Source organism: Vicugna pacos, chromosome 35 (assembly GCF_048564905.1).
Source record: "Vicugna pacos chromosome 35, VicPac4, whole genome shotgun sequence".
NCBI classification, from domain to species: domain Eukaryota; kingdom Metazoa; phylum Chordata; class Mammalia; order Artiodactyla; family Camelidae; genus Vicugna; species Vicugna pacos.
The window spans coordinates 35,231,931-35,247,906 of record NC_133021.1 but is presented as its reverse complement, the minus strand read 5'-3'; the positions used below and the strand labels follow the sequence as shown (position 1 = coordinate 35,247,906).

Here is a 15,976-nt window from a genome sequence, read left to right as displayed (position 1 = left end):
GGGTGAGCCCCACGATGTGATGGAAACCCAGTAGAGGCAAACCAAACCTGGAGTCTCCCGATTCTGGGGAGATGTGTGCGTCTGGTCCGGACACGCAGCCTTTGGGAGACGAGCTTCCTTAGGAAGCACCACCTCTTACGTCGGGGCTTAAAGCAAGCCAAGCCCCTCGAGGTCCGCCTCCCTCCCGGGCCTGGGGTGGCCAGGTGCCTGGAGCAGCGCCTGCAGAAGGACCTTGCATGGGGGGAGGTTGTCAGGTGTTACTTCAGTGCTTGGGCACAGGCTCTCACGAAACACCTGGGACTGAGTGAGTGAGGTGGAGGAGCGTCTGCAGACCATGGGCATGGGGTCGCATGTGCTGTGCTTTTCCAAGAGGCCGTCAGGCCGTCAGCCCTGGGTTCTCTGGCACTCTGACCCTGTATCCATCTCTGAGGGGCGTTCTCCAGGATGAACGCTTGGAGAAGGTGTGCCCGAGTACGTGCTTCTCTGTCACGGTCCCCGACGCTGCTGTTCCATGTGTTCCTTGGTGCCCGGGCTGCCCCAGGGTGCCCTGGGCCGCTGGGATCTGGCCCTGGGAGGCGGGGCGCGTGCTCAGGTTCGAGAGCCGCTCTCTAGACCAGCAGACTCGCCGGGCCGTGTCTCTGGGCGTCCCCTCCACCAGGTCTGAGTAGGGGGTTTCTAGGGGGACTGGACTTCCTCCTCTGGGTCTCTGTGTGCTCTGGAAACTTCATCCTTGGTAAGAATTCAGTGTCTCTAAACAGCCGTTCTGGTGTCCTGGGAGCCCTGCGATGTATCCCTTAAGTTACTAATGAGACAGACGCTGCTGTCCCAGAAGTCTCTGGTCTTTGAAGGGACTGTTTTCCAGGCTGGAAGCACTGGAGCGGAGCTGCGGGGAGGGTTGGAGACACGGCAAGGTCAGGGTGAATGCTGTCCCAGGAGCTGGGGCTCTGAGGTTGGACGCGCTCGAGTCCCAGCCTCCTGCCTGCAGCTGTGGCAGGTGCTGTGCGGCTGTGCGGGTACGCGGTCGGTGGCCTGTGCGGACCCCCAAGTCCCGGGGCCGTGGTGCAGGTGTCTGGTGTGGGCCCTGTGCTGCCCAGTGGTCTGATTGCTGTTTCTGGGGGGCTTTGCGTCATGGGTCTGGGCACCTGCAAGTGACCGTGGTCACGTGGCCGTGCCTGCAGGAGGGGCACAGATGCAGTCCCTTCTCAGTCCTGGTGACTCAGACGGAGCTGGTTTCATAAACGCCACCGTGCTGTTTTCTGAGGAACTGTCTGAGGCTGTGGAGACCGAGTATTTTGGAAGAAAGAATGTAGGAAACATTCCGCATGGGTCCCACGCCCTGGCTTTGCTGAGGCTCTTCGGAAGGGGAGGTGTTTCAGTGTCCAGAGAGCCTCTAGTTTGCCTGCCTGTCTGGTTTGATCCTCCTAGGGCTTTGTGTTTTCTTAATCATAGTAGAATTTGGGGAGAAATTGGTAACTGTTTTGGGTAGCTGTCTTTCAAAAGAGGTAAACCGCAGGTGTTGTGTTAATTATGATTAGCATTTATGGCACCCGTTTGAGGAGCAGTAAGATTGTTCGTGGGGAACTGGGAATAAATAACACTCCTCGTTTTCCCTTTGTATTCCTAGAAAATATTTATCGATCTGCAGGCTGAGGGGTTTCCTGTGATCGAGACCAGCACCCTGACAGAGGAAGGGGTTATTAAAGTGAAAACAGAGGTCAGTTCTCTCACAGGCAGGGGCCTTTCCTGTCCCTCTTGTTTGGAGAGTGCTCCTAACACCGAGCCCATAGCAGCGGGCAGGAGGGGCTCCCTGGGTCCCCCACACACCCAGTGACTGTGGGGTTTGGAGCAGTGTTTACACTCCCACCCCAGGGAACCTTCACTCAGTCTCGACACCTGGGGTCCTGCCTCGGGCTGACCTGGCCCGGAAAGGGAGAGACGCTCCCTTCCTCCCAGTCCCCCCTCCCTCCCCCACCCACCGGCGCAGGCGGTCAGCCCCAGGGCAGTTACCTGAACCTTGGGGCCCTGAGGACTCGGTGTCAGGTGCCACCACTGAGGGGACTGGAGCGAGTTCCAGACCTGGGGTCGCTGGCTCCTTCCAGCCGCAGCAGAAGGCCGTGTGGGATGCCCTGACCGGTGCCGCCGTTTCTCACCTGCTTAGGCTTGTGACCGGCTTTTGGCTCATCGAGTTGAAACCAAAATGAAAGGAAATAAAGTGAACGAGGTGCTGAACAGATTGCACTTAGCTGTTCCCAACAGACGAGATGATAAGGTAAGGCCGCCGTCCGAGCCGTCCAGGTCGGGGTGCGTGGCGGGTGCAGGTGGTGGGGCCCCGCGAGCCGGCGTCCAGGCTGTGGGTTTCACGGGTGGTGGTGCTTCTTCCTCAGATTAAGAATTATGCTGTGTGTATTGGAAAGAGTCAAAAAGGTCAGAGGGAGAGGGTTTGAAGTCCGAGGTGAAGCCTGCTTCTCATGCCACCAGAGGCTGTCACTGTTAACTCTCGTTTATCTTTCCAACAATGGTTTGGCATGTAAGCTTCTTAAAAAAAATTTAAACATGGGAACACGTTATGTTCTTTCAAATTTTTCATTTTCTTGCCATTGGAAACCAGTGCTCAGGGGTATGTGTTTATATGTAGGTCTTTGTCTTTAACAGCAGGTGTATCTGTGGAGTGAACTTTCGGGCACAGAAGGTGCCACTGTCCTCCACTAGGTGTTGCTGGTTCATACTGCCTGGACGGTTTGAGAACCCGCACTTCTGTTCTTAGTCTAGTTTCTTCTTTCCTTCTTTTTTAATGTTCCCTGTGTTTCATCCGTTCTTCAGCGATGATTCTTGGTGCCCCGCTTTAGGCGCTGATGAAGGTGACTGTTAGTGACGTTGTTGTTAGTGAGTTTTACCATGTTTCTTCGCAGGAAGTTAAACCAGTTCTCAGTGTAATTTTTTTCAGTACATTTTTCCCCCAAAGTGAAAGTTACCTTGTAAGCAGCGACGTTTCTGCACTGCAGCCTCAGGCAGCCACACCCACTGGTGTGTTCCGCGTGGCAGTCTGCTTGGTGGTCGTCATGTGGGGCAGCGTGTGTTGCAGTGGCCGGCACGGCTGAGCGGTTTTAACCTGCTTCCTTGCCCTCTCACTTCTCGGCGTTGCCTCGTGTCCCTCGATTTGTAACTTTTACGTTAAGGAGATCAGCCTCTTGCGTGGTCTGTGCATCGTTCCCCTCTCCTCACTTGCTTTTCCATCCTGGGGAATCCCTGTTGCCTCAGAGCGTTGACCCGGGTGAAGCTGTCAGTGCGTGTGCTGCTGTTTACCCAGTGGCTGCTGAGCTTTGTGTTGTACATAGAAAGGCCTGCCGTTCATTCTAAAAATACTATTTAAAGGTATGTTTTTATTCCATACTTTGGTGTAGGTTTTCTGATCTCACCTGCTTTGAACACAAGGCTTCGCTGAGTCGTGGGCTTCTCTGGGCCTCAGGAAGCTCCTCGCTCGTTTTGGGACTGATGGCTGAGCGGCGTCTCCCCGCTGCGTGGCCGTGTGCTGGGGCTCCGGTCTCCTTTTCTCTCGTTCGCGCATCTGCTGGATTCCTCATGTGCTGCTTTCCTCACCTGTAGTTTTTCTTGATAATCTTGCCTTTGTTTCTCTAAGGAACTCCGTGCCCAAACTGGCCCTGCGTCTGCCCTAAGTCACCTGGTGGGTTCCCGTTGGTCTGGGTGTGGTTTTGCGTTTCCTTTGCAGATGAAGGATTTACTTACAGGTTTTCGCTTCTGTTTCTTCTGTGAGGCGTTCACACAGTTCTTTCCAATGATGTCTCCTCCAGGAGCGGCCCCCGTTCATCCCGGAAGGCGTGGTGGCGCGCAGAAGGCGGATGGAGCTCGGGGAGCCCAAGAGGAAGCGGGTAGGTGATGGGGCTCCCACGGGCCTGCTGTTGGAGAGCACGATGGGGCCTTGGCCGGGAACCCCTGGGTGCAGACGACAGGTCCGCCTGTGGCGGAACCACAGACGGCGCTGAGCCTCGGCCCAGAGGGTTGGCCCTGAGGTTCGAGAAGGGGTGACTTCACAGGGACGGGAGGGGCTTAACAGTTCTGGACCCGAGAGGCCACGTGGAGCTGAGTAAAGCTGTTTTTTCGTTGCAGGAGCGGGATATTGAGCTGGAAATGGGAGATGATTACATCTTGGATCTTCAGAGTAAGGGCTCACATGTGACAGTTGCTGTGTGTCAGGTTTTCAGAAAACTGTGCAAGGACTGAATGCTTGGAAGTCTTCCAGCATCTTGTTGCTTTAATTTCCTAGAGATGAGAGGTGGCCTGCCGCCAGGGCCCTGAGGGTTCTCCCTTCAGGTAGTGTTCTGTCCTCTCAGGCTGAGGCATGATTCTGCAGCTTCCAGAGTGTGTAACTCTGAGCAGGCTGTTGGCGTTGATTCTGCCGTCCGTGCCCCTGGCTTTCCTCCCCTGGGCACTGGGTCCTGAGGCCCCAGCAGGCCCTGGGATGTGTGTGGGGCGGTCCTCCGGTCATGTCAGCGTCTGCTCACCTGGTGTGGAGCACAGGCTGGGGCTCGGGCCAGCGCGTAGTGGCTGACGACACTGAAAGCCGTTGCGAACGCTGTTTGTTACGTTTCCAACCTGTAGAGTACTGGGATATCATGAATTCATCTGAGAAGCACGATAAGATACCCGAGATCTGGGAGGGCCATAACGTAGCTGACTACGTCGACCCCGACATCATGCAGGTCTGTGTCCCTTGTCCCCTTTTGTGACCCAGGAGGTGCAAGCACGGCTCAGCTCACCTGTGCGGGGGGGGGGGGGTCCTTGTCCCTCCTGCGCCCGAGCCTCCCTTCCGTCCCCGATCCCGATGGCCGGTCCCGCTGAGGAGCGAGCCCGGGCTCTGCCTCCGGGGTCTGCATGCCGGCCGGCTGGACTTTGTCCCTCCTGGGCCTCCTGCTCCGTGTGAGGCGTCCCGGGTGTGGGCGCCCTCACCCCTGCCTGCACCTTGTCCACCCCCCATCCTGCCCCATCGCCCACGTCCTCCTCCAGTTTCATCTCCTCCCTGTTTGCTGTTTCCTGACAAGTGTGTGTCCACAAGGTTCTCATCTTTTTTTCATAAACAAAACTTTCTCAGACCCTGTGTTCTCCTGTGGTTGCCATCCTGTCTTTCTCTCTTGAATCAACCTTTTAAAAAGTACAAAGTATGTGCAGTGCATGCTGCCTCATTCCCCCGAGATCTGCTCCTCGGTTCTCTGACGCTGCCCTGGAACTGTGCGTCCAGCCCTGCGCCCCCTGCTGGCCGCCTTCTGCTTCTGTCTGGCTGTGCAGCGTCCAGTGTCCTCAGTCAGGTTCAGGCGGCCGTGGTCGGCCTGCCCTGGCCTGTCCCTCTGCCTCCCTCCCTTTGACTGTAGGTTCCTGTCAAGATTTGTTTGTTGTGTTTGGGACTTTCCTGGGCAGACGGGCTGTGGTGGCCCAGGACCTGTTCACATTGGTGTTCTCGCTCTTCAGGAGAGAGATGCTTTCATGTCCCTGCTGGGGGCGAGGGGAGTGATGTCGGCACGTTTCTGAGCCATGGGGTTGGGAGTGGTGGTTTCTAAAGAAGAGCTGGCTCAGGGCTCGGGGCAGTCTGTGCGGCCGCCTCGTCCATGTGCCGGGGCCTGACTGCGGGCGCTGAGCTGTGTGGCCTGTGGACAGGGCCCACGTGAGCCTGTCCCCAGTGTCTGCTGCCTCCTGGACAGCTTGGGGGGGAGTCCTGGTTCCTGTAAAGGTTGTTACATCTATTGATGAGTTTTCATTGCTGGCTTTGTTTAATTATGACTCTTTTTAAAGAAATTGGAAGAGTTAGAAAAAGAAGAAGAGCTCAGAACCGCGGCTGGAGAGTATGACAGTGAGTCCGAAAGCGAAGACGAAGAAATGGCGGAGATCCGGCAGCTGGCGAAGCAGATTAGGGAAAAGAAGAAGCTGAAGATTCTGCAGTCCAGAGAGAAGGACACGCAGGGGCCCAGGATGCCTCGGACAGCCAAGAAGGCAAGCGTCCCGTCCTTTCCAGGGCCTCGCCTGTCCTCGTGTGGGAGCCTTGCCTGGTCCTTCCGTTGGTGTATGTTGCCTCATGGGGCTGGTTGAGTTTGGGCCTTGCACATTCTAAGGACTGAGCCCTCTCTCGGTGACTCTTGCTGTTGGACTCGACCCCTTTGCAGCTGGACAGATAAAGGTTTTTGATTGTTTATCCGTCAGGACTCCTCTTCTGCAACTTAGAAACCAAACCCAGTCTGCCCTAAAGCCAGAGGTGATGGAACTGGGTCTGGTGACTGGTCAGGACGGGAGTCACGCTCTTGCACAGGTGGAGCGGGTGACGTCAAGGCTCCTTCCTGATCCCAGGGCTGTCTTTGTGGGCATCTTTCCCCCACTCTCCAGAGAAGGAGGCTGGTGTGTGGTCAGTCACACTGAGAGGCAGGGAGGGGGCTGAGGTACTGGGCACCTCTCCATGGAGGAGAAACGGTGTCGTCCTCCGTTTCCACCATGTCTGTGTGGTGGCCGGTGCCAGGCGCGGCCATCGTTGTATCTCCCCGTGTGCCTCGGTGCACTGGGGAGGAGATGCTGGCCTGGGGTCTGCGTGTGGGAGTCCCCTGGGAGCTGTGCAGGACCCCAGGCCAAGACGCACGCCGTCCTGCACGTGACAGTTGCCCAGGAAATGTTCGTTTCCGTGGGATTCACGAGCCGTCCAGGAGCATGAACATGAGCCCAAATAAAGGAGAGAATTTCTAAAAAAAGTGTGGTAGATCGTTGTAAAAGGTACATTTTCCTTTGAATTCTTTTTACTGTTTCATCAGACTCACTTTGCTTCCCCTCCAGGTGCAGCGCAAGGTCCTGGAGGATGAGATGCGCAGCCTTGGCGTGGACATGGACGACAAGGAGCACGTAAGTGGCAGGGGTGGCCTGGGGGCTGTCTTGGGAAAGCAGGAGCCGAGGAAGGAGAAGTTAGGACTTCAGGGTTCGCTGTGCAGATGGGTGGGTGTCTTCCGTCCTGGGTCACCGTCGCAGGGAGGGCCCGGGTGGCCTGGCCGCTTCCCTGTGCGGCGCTGCTGCCCCCCCCGCGCCCCCCCCCCCCCCGGTGCCGTTTCAGGTCATGTCAGTTACATGAGTGCTCCGGTCCATTTTCTTTCTTCTGTGTTCCTGCTGTTTGTCAGTGTTATGTTACACAAGTGTGTAAATTACCTTCCATTCCAGGTTAGTGGAAAATTCGGGAAATAGCAGAAACTAGGAAGAGACACGTCCCTGTGCTTGTTCAGCACGGAAGTGAGCTGGCTGGTGCTCGGTAGACGCCGTTCAGCTGGTGTTCGGTGCAGAGGGCTTCAGGGTGTATTTGTAACCACTTTCTTCACGTGGCACCTCCCTGCCATTGTGGTAGAACTTTTCATTTTAGCGTAATTACCTCACATTTTTACTTGAATAAAAATTTAGTTTATCTTAGGCCAAAAATATAAGATGACTTGTAAGAAACATACAACGAAACAGAAGAACGTACATTCAAATACAAACTGGAGAAGAATGTCGAGGGGAACAGGCATGTTTATTTTGTTCTGCACAGTTTCTTTACTTGAGCTGCGACTTGGCTTTGCTGACTGAAGTCTGCGTAGTGCTTTAGTCAGCTTCAGTCCAGCTACCGAGTGACCACAAGGTGTGTTTGGGTCTTTCGGCGTGAGAGGAACGTGGGCTGTAAATGTTCAGACCTGCTCCTCTGAGCCTCGCAGTTAGAAGGCGTTTCACCTTTTTTTTTTTTGCTTGATAAATGATGCCAGAACACATCTTTTTGTGCAAGAGCTCCTTTACGTTCTGGATTATCTTCTCAGAATAGACGCCCAGAGGTGGAATGATCACAATCAGATGGTGTCGCTGTGTTAGACTAAGTGGAGTTTGGTCAGAGCGTGAGGGTGTCCTGCGCGGGGAGTGTCCTTATTGTCGCATGTGCCTCTGACGTGGGGTTGCCCTCGGGTGCTGGGCCTGCTGCCTGCGCGTGTCTCTGTCATGTGAGCATCTTCAGGTGGTAACTCGGGGCGGGGACTGCAAGCAGGGAGCGGCGCCTGTCCTCGGTGCCCGCCAGCTCTGCTCAGCCTCGGGTGAGCTGTCCCGCGGCTGTCACCCCATGTGCGGGGGACAAGCCCAGGGTGCGGGGGGGAGGAGAGGCTGCTCTTCACGTCTGATGTGTACATTGTGACACTAACATGGTTGGACAGGCAGCTCTAAGTCAGGTTTTTTAAATGGCATTAAAATCAGCTTGGCATCATAAAATGGCTGTATGAAGTGAGAAAGAACATTTGACCAAGAATTCATGTGAAATTAATTGTGTTTTAAAGACCCTTAGTAGTCTTGTGATGGTTCTGAGAACCCCGCCACGTACCTCCTCCCCTAGTCGGAGTAATTTCATGTTTGTCACTGGAACCCTGGGCCCTGTGCGCTGAGGGCTGCTTTCTGTGCGTTTCAGGCCCACTATGCGGCCCAGGCCAGACGGTCGCGGAGTGTCACCAGGAAGAGAAAGCGGGAGGACTCCGCTCCGCCCACCTCTGTAGCCCGGAGTCGCAGTTGCTCCCGGACTCCACGCGATGTCTCTGGCCTCCGGGATGTCAAGGTTGGTCCCTGTGACGAGTACTTAACAAAAGGCAGCCCTTGATGCTGACAGGCGGGCTCTGGGCGCACAGCACAGCTGCCTTTCGACACGGGTCCTGCAGGTGGGGTTAGTGCGTCTGCACCGAGAGGCTGGCTTGGGCCACCTGGGCCTTTGCCCTCCAAGCACTGTGGGACTTTCTCGGGGGTGGACAGCAGCAGGGTGTTGGGACAGCACCAAGAGGCTGAGCCTCGGCCCTGAGCTCAGGCGCGTGCTAGGACCTGCTGGGAACCTAGAGCCCAGGGCCCTCGCCCACCACGAGCCCGCGTGGGGAGCAAGCCCAGAAGGAGCCCTTCTCAGCAGTCTTTCGGGAAAGACACTTTGGATGTCCACAGTCTCTTGCTGAAATGGTTAGTTTCAGCATTTTGAAAATCCAGGTAAATGGGGAAGTCTGTATCTAAACCGGCAAGCAGTCTGCTCATGGGAGCCTGAGTTCCGTTGCACGTGCGTTCTCCAGGCAGGAGTCTGGATTTCAATACCGGCATTGCCTCCCGTCAGTCAGATGTGGGCACAGGTTCGTGGCTGGAATCCCAGTTTCTCTGTTGGCCTAAGAGGGAGTTAGGACAGTGCCCCCTGACCTCTTGGTCTCAGTGTGTCTGGTCCGTGTGGACGTAAGACTTGTCCAGGTGCGGTATTCAGCTCGTCTTCATCTGCGGCCACGGAAGCTGGTCCACAGCTCACATGTTTGTTTCCTCCTGCCTCGTAGATGGTGAAGAAAGCCAAGACGATGATGAAGAACGCTCAGAAGAAGATGAATCGCTTGGGGAAGAAAGGGGAGTCGGACAGACACGTGTTTGACATGAAGCCCAAGCACTTACTCTCGGGAAAGAGGAAGGCTGGGAAGAAGGACAGGAGATAGGGCCCTTTGCGGCTGGCACTTCCGTGGACTGTTTCCTGGTTTGTTTTCTGGAATTAGTCACGATCTACAGACCGAGCGTAATGATGAAATAACTAAAGCACTTGTCGCTTTGCTGAAAGCTGTGGTTCTCCCTTGACGGTGCAGGTGTGGGACGGCTGTGTCACGTCACTGATATTCTGAGTAGGTGGTAGTATCTCATGGAGTTTTGGTTGCTTCAGACTTGCAGGACTGGAAAGGTTTGAGGTTGTTGGTTGTATTTTTGATGCAGAGAAATCTTACTCTCTTGTGCAAGAGGTAACTTCGGTTCACTGCATGTTGGTAGTCCTGCAGAGAAAACACCTCCACTTGTGGGTGTGGGCAGAAGGCTGCCAGCCTGCCCTGCAGACACAGGAGCCAGTGAAGGTGGACAGGTGTGTCAGATGCCAGCACGAAGTCAGTTTCCAGTCTTCTTGGACAGTGCACCATTGTAACCTGTCTTCAACTGTTTCATCCAAAATAAACTTCCTAAAGAAAGCAGTTTTGATTTATTTAGTTGGTTTTAGTTCGGTTACCAATCATAGACAGTTTGGGCAAATGAAAAGGGAAGGAAGTAAATGACAATTCTTTTTTGTTTTCAAAGCAAAAAAATAGTTTTTAGTGGAACAGAATGTAGCTTCAGTTACTGCATCAGTTAGACACAGGCGTCTCTGTCGGTGGTCCACTGCTGGACGTGGCTGTCTGGTTAAAACACACGGGACATCCCACACTGCCACAGGCACTTTCTGGGGTCTCTTTTATTTTAAATGGGAATCATTGTGAGTTACGTGTTGACTCAGAGCCCCCAATCACAGTAAAATGTAGGAAATTAATATGTTTGAATATTAAGTGCGTAAAACATCTCTTGACCACAGAACCACCACGGCCACTGCTGTGTGTGCAGGTTCAAACAGCCCCTCTGCTGACTCAGCACTGAGCCCCCCTGCGTGGGTTCTGGCGTCTAATTCAAGACTTTCCTGCACGTCAGTGCGTTTTAAAAGTTGTACTGCTGGGAGGGAAGACAGTAGGTGGGTCCGTGTCTCCCCTGGACCCGCTGCCCCCACACTGCCCTCCCGCCTGGCAGCGCTGGTTTGCTTTCTGTACCTGTGAGTCTGTATGTCTGTTCAGTTGTTTTTTAGATTCCACATATAAATGAAATCATGGTATTTGTCTTTCTGACTTAATTCACAAAGTATACTAGTAAGGATCCATTCATCTAGTTGCAAGTGGCAGTATTTCATTCTTTTTTATGGCTGTGTAATATCGCATTATACATATATCACATTTTTATCCAGTCATGTCGACAGACTGTTCAGTTCTCATTTCTGGAGGGAACCATGTCTAGGCTGAATTCAAGAGGGTAAATCTTGTGGAAACCAGTTCCTTCTGAGTGAGCTCAATGTTTTATAACTTTTATTCATCATCATGCTTTTTTATGAAAAAAAAAAAAAAACCTTTGGTAAAATAATATTCCCTGAAACATAATGGGTTGTTACTGAAACAGATGATGTATTGTTTCCTGGAAATACTGAAGGATAAATGTGCATGACCCACTAGAAAAAAATGTCAAAATCCGACCAAGGGACAATAAAACATGAGTAAATGGGCAAAATAAAATATATACAGGTGGCAGGTCTTACAAAATTAACCTTCACAGTTTAATTACATTCTCAATCCTGTTGGCATTTTAGGAAATAAGATTTTATTTTCTCTTGAGAAAATTGCACACACATTTGCAGTAAAAGCTCTGGATGTTTTGAAAGTGAGAGTAATAGGGCTTGCTCAACCCAGCACTGGAATGTGAAAATGATAATGATCAAATCGGCGTGCTGCTGGAACCCAAACATGGAGTAACAAAATAATAAACAGGCAATGTGTTTTGTGCCACAATAACCATCAGGAAACTGAGAAGATACAGGCTTATTAGTAACAAGGTGTTGATACTGTACGGGGCACCTGGGGCTACGCAGTGAGGTCGAGGGGGAGAGTGCCCAGGCCGGGGCTCTGCAGGCCCCCTCTTTGCTGGTGAATTTAAAACAAGAGTAAGAATTTAAAGGTTGGTAAGAGAAGCAAAAACAAGTGGCCCAAATGGTTGTTGAAATCAACGCAGATCTCAAAGGTGCCCCAGTCTGGCTCTGTGTCTGTGGCTGCAATGTGTTTTCTGTTTTGGAGACTGAATTTTAAAGCCAGCCAGTTTTAAGGAGGTAAAGGAGTCCTAAGGAGTTCATCAGGTCAAAGAACAGGTTTCCGAGGGGCAGCAGTCAATTCCAGCCCTCGCCGGGCACTTACGAAGTAGCAGGCAGTGGTCCAGGGCTCCACTGTCCGGTACGGCAGCCACTAGCCGCTGGAGCTACCGAGTAACTCGGTATGTGTGGCCTTCAGACTGTAAGGTCCTAGTAAAGAAAACTGAAGAACTAGAAATAATATTAAAAATGTACTTTGAAGTTGTGTGTCACTTGTCACATTCAAGCTGCCAGGGGCAGGTTAGCATCTTGTATTGCAATATAAACAAACTAGACAACAGCATCTAAATGCTTTTATTTATTTTTGTTTTTATTTTTCAATAAAGGTAATACTTGCTACAGTTTTGCCTGAAATTAACTGTTCAGGGTTAACAAGAAATGGATTTTTTTTTTCTGAATTTATAAAACATTTAGCTTTGTAAGAAAAATTTTTTTTCTTCATTATTTACCATTGCATAGCATTCGAGGATAGTAAAGCTGTTTTAAGATTTCAAGTCTGAGAAATCTATGGCAAGAGTTTTAGTAAAAAGTACATTAGTTGAGGTGCAATTTAAACGTTAACATACACATATTCCACAACCCAAACCTATTTAGCATTAAATATCAGCCTTTCTGGTATCCCCTCCCCTCCCTACAATAGGGCCCAACTCTGGAGAACAGTGGTTCTCAACTGGGGGACGCTGTCCTCCAGGAGACATTTGGCATCTGGTGTCATTGTGGCTATCATGGGGGAGGGGTGCCAATGGCATTTTGGGGGTAGACATCCTACAATGCACTGGATGAGCCTCGACAACAGAGTCACCCCCCCCAAACACCAGCTGGACCCAGGTTAGGAAACCCTGCTGGAAAGTATGACCCAAGTTCCGTTTTACAAGTAGCCTGTCTTTCCGCAGTAGCTCTGAAAACAGACTTGCTAATTGGCAAAGACCATTTAAATGACTAAACCCAGCCAATGTCTAACCAAAAGCAATGTTTGACTTTAAGTGTCAAAATACTTCCAGAATGCTTAAATCACAAAATTAACTTAGAATGACAGAAGTCAGGACATGTACCATTTAATTCCCTTGAACCTGTTCTACTGTATTAATCTCTTAACAGGGACAGTTCAATTTGAGCTGTTTTGAAGCAGACAAATAGTTTTCACTGTACACTTCTGCACGGATAAAAATTTAAAGCTATGTCAAGCACCTGGCAAACAGCAAAGTGCTCTCTAAAAATGTTTATGACGACATATCAAAAGTGATGAACTTCACTTACTTGCTCAAATTTGTCATAACCATGTGTTTAGACAGATGAAATTAAGTTTATTTGCTCTCTCTCTTTTACAATAATCCCTCATAAATGTTTTATAAATAGCAGTGCATATATATGCGTGCGTGTAACAGTGCATATGTATGATTCAAAATTGTCTTCCACACAAATTCTGGTTGTAAAGTATCAGTCTTTTGAGTGAGAGTTCCAATGAGGAACCAAATTTTAAAAATAATTCATTCTAAGTTTACTAAGAAATTATTCAGTACTTTAGTAACCATTGATCTCCACATTTACATTCTGTGTATTTTTTCATGGTCAACAAACGGATTCAAATGATTCAAGTTATCCCACCATTTAAAGAGAAAAGTCTCTGCAATAATTTGAAACCATGGAGTTATCTTAACTTCACCGCTGGCTGCCTTTTTCAGAAGTTCTTTTAGCTCTTCCTTTGACACGTAACAATGGCTCTTAATCTCATTGGGATCTGGATTCAAAGTCACGTCCTTCTTCACAAACAAAATGTAATCAATTTCATGTTCTCCCCAGATATCATCCGATTGAGCCTGGTAGTGAATTCGTGTTAGATAATTAATTTCTTCAGGAGGAACCTAAGACAAACAAAACCAAACACATCAACAACAAAGAAAGTAATCCGAATTAACCCACCACAGTCCAGGAATACCGTGAAAGCAGAACTATAGTTTCAGAATTAAAGCTTTTGAAATTCATCTCCTATTAATTACATATGGAAACAGTATTAAATAGTTTCAAGTGTCTGAAAATTTTCCCATAGGACCAAAAACAAGCTGACTTACTGAAAAAAACTGTATTAAAGAAGTCACTCAAACTAGAAGTGTGACATTCTCCCTCACATCTTAATATTACTTTATGAGAGAAAAATAATTACCATTTTTAACTAGATGAGAGATGCTTTATTTATTTAAAGGAGAAAATTCTAGCAAGAGAAGATTATGTCAATTCACGTAATCAAATCTGTAGTTCATACACCTAAGGATTTCCACAAGAAAATACTCAACTCTGACCTGATCAATTATAAAAAATAGTCAATTTATACACTGGTTAACGTATTGATCCCCTTTGGCACTGAGTTAAATACTGACAAGTATTACGGAAAACCAACATTTAATCTGTATTCAGCGTGCTTTCTTGGGCTAATAACTCAGCGTTTACACAGCAGCGAGCTACACTTGAACTTAGAATTTTATTAAAAACATGTGTGTAGATTTCAGCTGGCAGCGCGGCTGCAAGGAACTGCTCACCTCTTCCATGGGGATCCCCAGCTCGGCCTTCAGACGTCTCTGCGCTGCTCGCCGGACTCCGATTGCGTCATTTTCTTCCAGCTCTCCCGGGTTACTTAGGGGATGACTGCAGCAAGTATTAGTAAAACAGCCTGGAACACGTCAACATAGAGGAAGGTTAACTTTTCTTCAAAATCTGTCTGAAAAACGAAATCTTCACGTTTCAAAAGTGACAGGAAAGTAAAATGACTCCTAAATCCCTAGAGATAAGGATCTCTAAGTCTGCTACAGTGGGCTCTCAATCACCGTTTTGTGAAACAGGCAGGTGTAGGTAAGGTTTGATTAATAGCGCCTTAACCAAAATGAGCAAAATGTGTGTAAGGTAAGCTTCTAAAGCTTACACGAGCATACACACATGCCTAGCAGTTCCTACCCTTCACTGCTGTTTTATTAGGCTGCGCTCACTCTCTAAGGTGGTTCTACTAATATAAAATTAAGTCATTCCTAAGATTTCCTTTTTGACTTTGGCTGCCAGGAAGTGACAAAGTCAAGTGAAATACAGTCGCCCCGAACCACTGTACGTTGAGCTTACGAACCTGGAAAAGTAATCTTAGCGTCTGATCTTTGTTGTAGCAGGAGCTTGTTTTCGGTGTTGAATAAGAAGACACTAAAAGCTCGATGCAATAATCCTGAAGGCAAAACAGACACGACTCTTACTAGTTTTACAGCCCAGTTCCTCGCGGGATTCTCCGTGCGGGGACTGCGGGCTCCAGCGGACAGTGAGGTGGCGCGAGACGGAACTCCGCGGACAGACGGGTGCTCCCGGGAGGGCCACCCTGGACCCCGCCCCCCAGCCCCGCACCCCGCTGGGTGCTGGCGAGGTGGCAGTTCTTCGTCTCCGCGCCCACCCGGCCCCCCGCCCCGCCCCTCGGACCCCCGCCCCGCAGCCCCGCGACCCCTGTCCGGCCCCGCACCCTGCCGGATGTTGGCGTTCAGGTGGCAGTTCTTCTTGGTCTCCGCGCCTACCCGGCGGTCATTCTCGTCGATGAGGATGCACATCTCCGCCAGCAGCTGCACCTGCCGCTCGTCCAGGGCGTCCGTGCTGACCTCGGGCATCGCGGCCGTGCGTCCCGGGGACCTGTACAGCGGCGAGGGGAGGTCGGCGCGGGTCTCCGCGGGCAGCCGCGCCGGGCCCAGGACCCGGATCCACTCCTCTGGCCACCCCTGTGAGGGCCCCGCCCGGGCGGCTGCACACACGGCGCCCGCGGGTTCTCTCCCCGCCCCGGGCTCACATGGCGCTGGGCCGGAAAACCCGCCTCTCCCCCCGCGGAACCCTCTCCGTACCTCCGGCACCTGCCGTCTGTGGGATGCAGCTCCCGAGCGCGCGCCTCCCGCAGGCCCCGCTCCCCAGCCTCGGCCCCGCCCCCGGACCAGGCCCCGCCCCCCGACGCCGCGCTCCCAATCGCCCGCGCCCGCGCCACAGCACGCCACATGCCCGCTGGCCAATCGCGCGCCGGCCCGCGCCTGACGTGACTGTCGCGCGGTGGCGCCACGCGAGAGGCACGTGGCGCCTCCTCCCTTCACCGTAGGCCGCGGAGCCGCCCCCAAGCCGAGGCGCAGGTGCTCTCGGCGCCCTCCCTATGCCGCCGAGCGGAGGTCCCTTGACTACGGAGCGGAGGTCACTCGACTGCGTACCGGCCTGATAAAGGGA

The 15,976-nt window shown here is 51.7% G+C and overlaps 2 protein-coding genes across 2 annotated transcripts in view; one reads left to right on the top strand and one right to left on the bottom strand.

The window, feature by feature from the left end:
• The window catches only part of GTPBP4 (GTP binding protein 4), a 62,382-nt gene extending 52,372 nt beyond the window's left edge, over positions 1-10,010 (top strand). The window contains exons 10-18 of the mRNA XM_072955328.1: positions 1,625-1,714; positions 2,159-2,269; positions 3,810-3,887; positions 4,126-4,177; positions 4,618-4,718; positions 5,803-6,000; positions 6,826-6,891; positions 8,456-8,599; positions 9,342-10,010. Of these exons, the coding sequence (XP_072811429.1) occupies positions 1,625-1,714; positions 2,159-2,269; positions 3,810-3,887; positions 4,126-4,177; positions 4,618-4,718; positions 5,803-6,000; positions 6,826-6,891; positions 8,456-8,599; positions 9,342-9,494 (993 nt within the window). The 3' untranslated portion in view covers positions 9,495-10,010. The remainder of the gene's footprint in view (positions 1-1,624; positions 1,715-2,158; positions 2,270-3,809; positions 3,888-4,125; positions 4,178-4,617; positions 4,719-5,802; positions 6,001-6,825; positions 6,892-8,455; positions 8,600-9,341) is intronic.
• Positions 10,011-12,041: 2,031 nt separating this feature from the next.
• On the bottom strand, positions 12,042-15,950 carry IDI1 (isopentenyl-diphosphate delta isomerase 1). The gene is made up of 5 exons (XM_072955329.1): positions 15,610-15,950; positions 15,240-15,403; positions 14,862-14,954; positions 14,287-14,417; positions 12,042-13,614 (listed from the first exon to the last, which is right to left on the bottom strand). The coding sequence occupies exons 1-5, from the start codon at positions 15,756-15,758 to the stop codon at positions 13,297-13,299; spliced, it is 855 nt and encodes a 284-aa protein (XP_072811430.1). The 5' UTR covers positions 15,759-15,950; the 3' UTR covers positions 12,042-13,296.
• Between the last annotated feature and the right edge of the window lie 26 nt (positions 15,951-15,976).